Source organism: Dipodomys ordii, unplaced genomic scaffold (genome assembly GCF_000151885.1).
Source record: "Dipodomys ordii isolate 6190 unplaced genomic scaffold, Dord_2.0 Scaffold205, whole genome shotgun sequence".
NCBI lineage: Eukaryota > Metazoa > Chordata > Mammalia > Rodentia > Heteromyidae > Dipodomys > Dipodomys ordii.
Genome location: NW_012267421.1, coordinates 3,319,160 through 3,328,795, shown reverse-complemented (window position 1 = coordinate 3,328,795; position 9,636 = coordinate 3,319,160). Strand labels below are relative to the sequence as shown.

The 9,636-nt window shown below is 50.8% G+C and overlaps 1 protein-coding gene across 2 annotated transcripts in view; it reads right to left on the bottom strand.

Annotated features, from left to right (window-relative positions):
* The window catches only part of Eepd1 (endonuclease/exonuclease/phosphatase family domain containing 1), an 82,235-nt gene extending 72,911 nt beyond the window's left edge, over positions 1-9,324 (bottom strand). For both annotated transcript variants that reach the window (XM_013035135.1, XM_013035136.1), the window contains exons 1-2: positions 9,249-9,324; positions 7,825-8,881 (exon numbers count right to left, since the gene is read on the bottom strand). In XM_013035135.1, coding sequence (XP_012890589.1) covers positions 7,825-8,702 — 878 coding nt within the window. In that variant the 5' untranslated portion in view covers positions 8,703-8,881; positions 9,249-9,324. The remainder of the gene's footprint in view (positions 1-7,824; positions 8,882-9,248) is intronic.
* Positions 9,325-9,636: the final 312 nt, after the last annotated feature.

Sequence of the window (9,636 nt, the reverse complement as noted above, 5' to 3'; positions counted from 1 at the left end):
TTCAGCTCAAGGCTAGCGCTCTACCACTTGAGCCACAGCGCCACTTCCGGCTTTTTTCTTTTTGCTTATGTGGTGCTGAGGAATCGAACCCAGGGCCTCCAGCATGCAAGGCAAGCGCTCTACCACTGAGCCACCTTCCCAGCCCTGAAGCCAGTACACTTTTAACTCATCACTCCATGCAAGAAAGCAGAGAATGAAATAATGTTGTCAGTGGGAATATGAATGGAACTGGAGATGATCATGTTGTGTGAAATAAGCCAGACTCAGAAAGCCAACTACTCCAGGCCTTCTCTTGTATGAAGAATTTTTTTAAAAATAGGAAATTTGGAGAGGGACTATGGGGATAAGGGAGGAAAAGAAAAGGGATAATAAGGAATGAATGTGATCAAAGTACATGAGATGTATGAGAATATCACAGAGATATATGAGAATATCATTATTTTATGCAATTAATACATACAAATCAGAAAGAGGAAAATGAGGAGGAGGAGGAAGAAGTGAAGGAGGAAGGGGAGAGGGAGAGGGAGGAGGAGAGGGACGAGGTGGAAGAGGATGAGGAAAAGCAGCAGCAACAGCCTGGCTGGTGGCTCATGCCTATAATCCTTGCTACTCAAGAGGCTGAGACCTGAAAGTCTCAGTTCAAAGCCATCCAGGGGCACACAAATATGAGACACTCTTATCTCCAATTAATCAGCAAAAGCCAGTTGTGAAGGTATGACTCAAGCAGTAGAGCGCCAGGCTTGATCAGAAAAGCCAAGTGAGAGTACAAGAATACAAGGTCTAAGTTTAAGTCCTAGAACCAGCAAAGAAGAAAGGAAGGAAGGAAGGAAGGAAGGGAGGGAGGGAGGGAGGGAGGGAGGGATGGAACCAAATCAGAGGTTGCTGAAAGAAATGTTAATTCGAATTGGCTTTGCTTAATAATTTTTTTTTTGGTTGGTCATAGGGCCTGAACTCTGGGCCTGGGCACTGTCCCTCAGCTCTTCAGCTCAAGGCCAGCGCTCTACCACTTGAGCCACAGCGCCACTTCCATGGCTTTGCTTAATGAAGAATACATGGTAGAAAGACTTTCTGAACAGAATATTGGATCAATATTTTTAAGAAAACCACCCTGCCCCTGAGACTTCCTTCTTTCAAAGATGCCACAATTTTAGATTTTAGCCTTTGCCGACAAAGACAAAGCACAGTCTCCCTTCAAATCTTAGGGCTCCCCAGAGCCTCAGGCCTGCAGCTTGGGCTCAAGGCAGGCTGGGGCCAGCTCCCTAGACCGAGTGTTCCATTTAAGCAGTGCACAGCAGCCTCCAGATAAAACAGTCAAAGGCCTAGCTTAACAGCTTAATCAGGTAATGGCTGAACCAAAATAGAACTCTCAGGAAGCAGGGCTGATAGAAATGAGCAACAAATCCACATAGTTGGAAAATGGTACCCAGTAGAGAAAAACCAAGGGTTCTTCATATGGAGTTTGGAAGAAGGAGTCCATGTTTTTTTGCTAATGACACATGTATGGTGGAACATCTCCCCCATGCCACTGGGGTCTCCCATAATTGATGGCTGTCAATCAACACACAACAGTAAGAACTGTGGCCCAGAACCTAGCCGATGTATAGCCAGTAGGAATTGGCTTGGGTTTGTTGTGAGGGAGAGCCAGGCCTTTTGAAGGTGTGTCCTGGATGTGTGGTATGAAGGGCCACAGGGGCACCCTGAGTACTTCACAGCACTGGGGCAGGGCAGGTTGGGATGAGCCAGTCAATTTGTCACAAACCCCGTCATGGTATCTGTCACCTGCAGAGTTTTATTTGGGCATTCTGGAATAAGGCTCTTTGCTTTGTAATGTTTGTGTACTAATACTGAAGCTTGCTGTGTTTCTATCTGAGTGTTGTGTATTAGAAGGAAAAGGATGTGGCTTAGATATCCATGCCTCCCTCTCCTTAGCTGAGAGAAGAGAGAGATGGAGGGGAGGAGAGGGAGAGAAAGAAGCTGCTGACTCAGCCCAAATCATGACCACATCCCTGTCTCTCAGAACATGACCTTCCTCCTGGTTAGCAACCTTCCAACCTCCTGACTTGATCCTCTCACCCTCAGCCTGTTCCTCCTGCTGAGGGTGAGGTCTCTACTCACCTGCTGATCCATGCAGACCAGTACCCAACCACCTCTCATACTTTCAGGCCCTTTAGCCAGATCCTTCCTCATACCACAAATTGCCTGCAGTGTGTGTGTCTCCCTTCCACACCGTGCACTTCCCTGGCCACAGGGTATGGTCTCCCCATGCCACCAGCCTCATCCAGTAGGGGGTACAAAGTAGACACTTAATCAACAAGAAACTGAACTGATGTAAACGTCCCCTAAAACTAGAGTTACCTTCAATCCCCAAGCCTATCCTAGTTCATTGGTGCATGTCACTTCTAGACTTCTCTAGGGTCTCTCTACCTGTCTTCTAGAAATCCTTACACTGTGCCAAATTCAGGCAAGTTTGTCCTGTTTCACCTTTGAGAAAGTCCCTCATGCCCACCACTCCCCATCTTCACACTCACCACCTGAGCTCTGCCTCTGCCTCTCCTCAACTCCCACAATCCACCGCTTACAGCCCAGCAGCCAGGACTACCTGGCAAAAAACGTCTCATTGGCCTTTGCTTCCAATCTTGGTGGCCCCCTCTGCCATTAAAATAAGAGACTTACTTGGAGGCCCCAGCAGACAGAGCCCTGTCTCCTTCTGCACCCACCCATCTGACACTCTTGGAACTTTGTCCCTTTGGACACTCTCAGGCAGGCTCCTTCGCAGCACTCAGCTGAGGTTTTCCATGACATCCACCAACAAAGCAGGCTTCTCCTCACTCTCCTCCATGACCCCCAGCACTCTGGAGGTGCTTACTGACGTCTCCCCACCCAGAATGGAGGTTCCCAAAGAATAAGGGGCTTGCCTCATTCACTTTGTGAGCAGAACCTGATATACAACCTAACAGCTACAGAAAGCCCAGAAGAATTGTTTGAATGAAAGGATGGGTAGATGGATGGGTGATAAAGGAATGATAGAATTTAGAAGAATCAATACTTTCAAACCCCCACTGAACCTTGAAATCAGACCCCAGAGGTACTAAACTTACTTAGAAAACTGTTTTCTCTCCAATTACATAAACCCCAAGCAATGCCAATACAAGGACTTCTCATCTCTCATGTTATCTTTCCTTACAAATTGATGACCACCTTTCTTTCTGGAAAGGGCCCAGAATTCTTTGGTTCAGAAAACCCATAAGTCCACTTTGGAACAGGGCCCAAGGTCACAGGCTCACAGCTGAGGGCTGGGTAGAGGCACATAACACCCAATGATTGGCTGTAGGGCCCTGATGTCCTCTGATTGGTTCTAAAGGTAACTGACACCCTCCAATTGGTTCTAGCAGCTCTGAAACCCTCAGACTGGCTCTACATTTGGCAACAATCCCCTCCTTTGCAGGAACAAAAACAGGAAGGAAGCAGAAGTCTCCCAAGGCCTGAGTCTAGGTGAAGCCCTCCTTCCCCCCAATACGCTGGTACCTGGCCAACTGAAGACTCAAGACAGAGAGGAAATCATGGGTGGGGTGTAGGCAGGCCAGCCTCAGAGTCAGGATATGGAAGGATACAACATTTTGGGAAAGACTTACCTGGTCCCAGGTTTGAAAATAAACAAAGACCTGGCTCAAACAAATTCTGATTCCAACATCTCCATTTTCAAAGGCCACATAGAAGCTGCTTAATCTTACCAACCCTCAGCTTCCTCAAAACAGGCAAAACAGATTTTCATCTCTACTTCAGGAAGCCATTTTGCCCCTCAACCTGTCCTTCCCCTACCCCTGGACAAGTCTTGTCATTCACATAGGAAAAATACAGCCCCATATCAATTATGTGTCTAGGCTTACCACACGGTTTTAATGCCAAGCCTTAAAGATGGAGTTAATTTTAAGTTAATTCTGTCAGGTGATCAGGCCAGCTGACCTCCACATCCAGCTCATATATGTTTGTGGCAGGGATTCAATACGTAGTTTTCAATAAAAATGACAAAATGGTTTGTATCTGTATTTATCCCACCAATCAGGTCTGATCAACAAAGACTGCTTTTCCCACAATCTGTGCATGTGTCAGGCACTAATCTACCTGGGGCTTCAACACTGTCTATCGGCAAGAAATCAGATTTAAACCATTAGAAGACACTAGAACTTCTTCCTGATGTAGGCCATGGGGGGAGAGGGGGAGGGGGAGAAGAGCAACTGGGATGTTAAATCTCCTGATATCTTCTGGAGATTATGTCAGGTCCCCAGGGTTTAGACTCTTGAGTAAACAGAATAAAACAATTATCCAGAAGAACAAATACAAATTAAACAGTCTTCTTTCCACACGTGGCCTGCCACAGAGTCTTTCAAGGACATTGCAGAAGCACTTCTTTTTCTATCTTGCCCCATAAATACTGAACATGAAGAACACTAAGACTGAGGCTTGGCAGAAGAGTCTGATGAGATACACCAGTTCTGTACCACCAGCATGGTGTTCCTAAAGGCTCCAGGAGACTCTATAATTATCTGGCTCTGTGCTGTGCCACCTCAAGCAAAGCACAGTCTCTTGTAGCTCCCTTACTCCCATCCACCCAGGCAGAAGCACCTCAGGACAAGGACTCCAGCTCCTAGCTCCTCTGGGTACTTTCAGGAAGAAAATACATCCACTCAAGTAAACTTGCAGAAAGGAACGCCAGAAGCCAGCTATTCGCTTTGCAAACTTGCTCGTGACTGCTGTAAAACATTTGTACAAAGGATTTGGTTTCTATGCCTGGCACATGATCTGGCAAGGGCCCTGTCTTAGCAGAGCATGGGATGCCTGACCAACAGGCAGCATGAAGGTGCTCTGCTCACCAAACACATCCTGGGTACAAACAATCAGTGTGGTCTACAGGCAGAAGGTCCAGTACTCAGCCTCATCCAGGCTGAGTCATTAATGGAGCTGTGTTTCAAAGACAAGTCATTCAACTACTCCAGTTTTATGTTCCACACCCAGAGATGGAGGATCATTAATAGTCAGTCAGGATCACCACTTCCTGAAGTTACTGGGGAAATGTAACAAAGGGCAAGGTGTCAGAAGACACAAAGATATGTCCAGAAGTCAGAAGATTCTTCTGCCATGCATATACATACAGGAAAAGAAGAGCTACAGGAAAATCACCTGCATCCATTCTTGCTCACACCAAATATGTTTCCTCTTACTAATAAAAGGAACAGCTGGAATGTACCAGGCTGCTGTAAATCAGTATGACTTGTCACTCTGTGACAGCTTTCTGTACTCTAGGACAGTCACACAGGCAAATGCAGCCGCCTCAGTGCTTTAGGATCAGGCCTTAAGCCTATTACATCCTGTTTACTAGACACAAGCCATGTGCTAGGAGTGTCCTGAATACCCAAAGCATCATGACCAGGCGAGAGGAGCCACCAACCCCCAGGACAACTCACAGAGCAAATGAGAACAAGTTTGGGTGAAGGGAGGGACAATTCATGGAGCCAATGGGAACAAGCTGGGGGGGTCATCTTTCTATCACTTACAGGTACCTCCTTCTAAGCCCTATTGAATTTGGGTAACTTCCCCTGACACCCAAAGACAAAAGTTCAATATCCTCTACAAACCACATCTATCTAGGAAATCCTAATAAAAGCAGGGCAAACCCTACTGACTCCATACTGGGAAAGCTCCTCACAGTAAACCCCTGGGCGGGCAGCCCCATCTCCACACAACAGAACAAGTTCAGTTGATGCAGCCTCCTGAGTTGCTAGAACTTTCAAACTTTTCAAGTCATCTTGTCCTGCTCATACCCTCTCCTTTCTCCCCATCCACATTCACATGTCCTAGAAACTGAGTTGCCCCCTGGAACCTTGGCCATACAGTGAACAACTATAGAGATGATCAGAACAATCAAAGCAAAGAAAAGTGCCTGGAAAGCTCCATAGGAAAGCACTGGCCTGGCCAGAAAGGACAGTGAAGGAAAAGAGCTCTATAAAGAAAGTCAGAAGCCAGGCTTCACTTGCTCACCCCTTTAATCCTAGCCACTCAAGGGGCTGAGATCTGATGATCATGGTTCAAAGCCAGCCCAGGCAGGAAGTTTGTGGGACTCTTCAATGAACCACCAAAAAGCTGAAAATGGTGCTAGAGCTCAAAGTGGTAGAGCACTAGCCTAGAGCAAATACAAGCTCAGGGATAGCGCCCAAGCCTGAATTCAAGCTTCAGGACAAAAGAGAGAAAGAAGAAAAGAACAAGAGAGGGGGGACAGAGAAAGAGAGAGATAGAGACAGAGAGACAGAGAAAGAGAGAGAGTGCACAAAGGGCAGAGAGAAAAAAAAAACTTGTCCAACATCTGGTACAATGAGTCTTAAAGCCAAGCATATATCAGTAGTACCTGGAATATGTGTTAAACACAGAACACAGAGTTTTGTGGGCAGTGTTGAGAGAAAACAAACAGGCTAGGGCTGCTAGAGCTGCCCACGAGGCAACATCCCATCCAAAGGGGCCTCAAGGAAACCCCTGATAGGAAGTGAACAGCAGTCCCTGGCTGCCTATGCCCTTCCCCTCCACTCTACCCACCCATGTGCTCTGAGGACAGAAGCATTCTCAAGCCATTCCTGCCTAGTTATCTCCAGGGGCTGTATCCAGCTCTTCTGAGCATGAGATGACCAGCAAGGGTGAGTGAGGGGTCCAGACCAGTGACACTGGCATGTGGCAAGAACACTCGAAAGCTGCTGGTCCCCTTCTCAGATCCAGCCTGTGCACCTCCTTGGTGACAAGCATGCCTACGGATGGTGCCAGGGAAATACTGTGACCTGCTTTTCTCCTCTCACCGGTACGGATGGTCTGCACAAGGCACTGTGGTTTCCCACTGAGAAATCACTTCATGTCACCAAACCCCCACCCTGCTGACCTCACCAACCACCTGAGATGGTGGAAAGAAAGCAAAACCAGCACTGTCCCTCTAGGTGATGGGAGAGAAATCCCTCAAGAACACGGTAAAAGGACCTCACATGTTTCTTTAATTCCCAAAGCTGATGCCATTATATGCACGCTATTTTACTAACAGCAGGAGTTCCTGGCACCATATACTGTTTTGTTTTATGGGGAGTTAACGGATGTTCCCACAGAGCACTGCCGTGAATGATATAAACAGTTTCATCAATGGCCTGCCCTGCAAGTCTCTTCTCCTTTGGCTGAGATGGGAAAATGCAGCCAGGATTCACACACAGAACTTAGCCTTTTCTGGCTATGGGACAGGGGAGGTTAGCAGTAAATGCCAACTTCAGGTTCAGTAAGGAAAGAGGATGGCCAGTGACATGCACAACTTCCTGGTAAACACAGGCAGTGTTTCTATGCGCAGACATCTGGTGATGGTTTTGTGCATATCAATAGGGTATGATGGAACAAATGTGATTCCCCCTCCCACCAAAAAAAAAAATTCAATCAATTGTTCTTAGTACACGAGCATAACTGTGCCTGTGTTCCCAGGCTGAGCAGCTGACAGACTGTGAACCCTAGGAAGCCTCCTGAGTCAAACCATCTTCTGCATAGCAGTGCTCTCCCACACAAACTCCAACCCCCAAATCAAGCCCCATGTCAGCTATACCACACTCAAAACATGGGGGCCCTGGGCCCACACAGCTTCTGGAGCAGAAAGCAAGCAGGGCCTCAGTTGAAAACATGGGCTAGACCCCCAAGAACACTGAGTAAATATTCTTGCCCTCCTCCCTAGCCCACAGAGTGAGCTTATTTGCATCCACAGATGTGTCTCCCCCCCACCTCCCATCCCCCTCCAGCTGCTGTCACATCCCTCACCTGTTTTCCAGGAGTGTCATGCACACCACCTCACGCACTCCGGGGTTGTTAGCCTTCTCCACCGAGCAGCCCTGAAAGTTCCAGGTGGCCAGCCTCAGCACGGGCCTCCCGTCCCTCGTGCCTCCGAAGGCCTCTACGGAGGGCCGAGTGGAGATGATCTGCGTGGGACCCCCTGGAGGCAGGTCCAGGTCCTCACTCTGCAGACTCAGTGAGGTAGGGCTGGGGTGCGGCTTGGCAGTGAAGGTCAGGCCCCCGTTGGTGTGGGTGGATGGGGGCCTGGACCGCTCAGCAAACACCTGGTGTCGGATCCTATCCAGAAAGGCCGCACTGATCCCATCCATCCTCACCAAGTCCTCCACACTGCGAAAGGGGCCGTGCTCCCTGCGGAAGTCCACGATGCTGAGGGCCATCTTCTCCGTGAGGCCTCGCACACTCATGAGCTGAGCCGGGGTGGCTGTGTTGATGTTGACTCGCGGTGTGAGGGGCACCGAGGTGGCCAGGTGGTGTGGCTGCTGCTCGGCCAGCAGATCCCGACGCAGCGAGCTGGGAGAGTGCTGGGCTGAGCTGCCCTTACTGCTCACACAGATCTCAAACTTGACCTGCTCCAATTTGGTGGCACCCACCCCACTGACCAGCGCCAGGTCCTCCACCTTCTTGAAGCCACCGATGTATTCCCGGTACTCCACGATGCTGCGGGCCACGGCCCGTGTCACCCCAGGCAGGGTCATCAGTTCTTCCTCTGTGGCCGTGTTGATGTTGAGCCGCTCCTGATTCACCAGGATGTTGCTGAAATTGCAGGCTGCACTGAACTTTCGGCTGTGGGACAGATCCGAAGGGTCCCTGGGGATGGAGCGATGACAGCCCAGGGTGCTCCCCATGGCCAGCCAAGAGCAGGGGCGCAGGAAGGCCGGTCCACTGCAGAGTTGCGCCTAGGGGAGGGAGCCGGGGAACGTTTCCCAGACCCGGGAAGGTGCAGGATTTAGGAGTGGAACACGTTGCTGCAAACGAACACCAAATCTTCCATGCCTGGTGACCAAAATGACCTTTCCTGAGCCACCTAGAAATGAACACACAGATGGGCAGAATTCAGCCGTCTGCTGTTAGCCCTGGGACCAATGCTGGGGTTCAGGACCAGGGGCTGGGGCCGGCTGCTCCGGGCCGGATTCCATGGGAGCCAGCGGTCGTTCAAACAAGGCTCCAGACTCCATCCCTTCGGGCTCCCGCCGCCCGCGCCCTTCCTAAACTCTTTGGTCACCCCTCGCCCGTGCCAGACGAGAGTTCGAGCCCCCTCTTCTCTGTGGCGGCCGGGCAACTTGTGAACTCAGGGCTCGCGCGTGCAAACACGGGAGAGGGGCCCCCCACGCTGCGCCCGCACCCCGCTCCCTCCTCCCGGCTGGGGGTAAAGGGCACCGGCCCGGTCTCACCTGCGGCCTCCAGCCCGGCCTGCGCCCTGCGGGGACGCGCCCGCGCCGGCGCGGTCCGCGCGCCCGGCTCTTTCTGCGGGAGAAACTCTGGCTCTCCGCAAACAGGCAAGACCCGCAGGGAGGTTCGCGGGCTGCGAGAGCGGCGGCGAGACCGAACACCGAGGCTGCACCGAGGCTGGCAGCGCGGACGCCGCGGCAGGGATCCAGACCGAAAGTCCGGCACCCAACTCGCGCCGCCCGCCGCGCGCCGCGGGTGTCAAAGCCAGAGTCCGCGCGGCGCCGCCCGCGCCTCCGCCGTCGGGCCACGCCTCCTCCGCCTGCAGGCCACGCCTCCCCCGTCCTCAGGCCACACCCCTCCGCCTGCAAGGCCACGCCTCCTCCGCTTGCA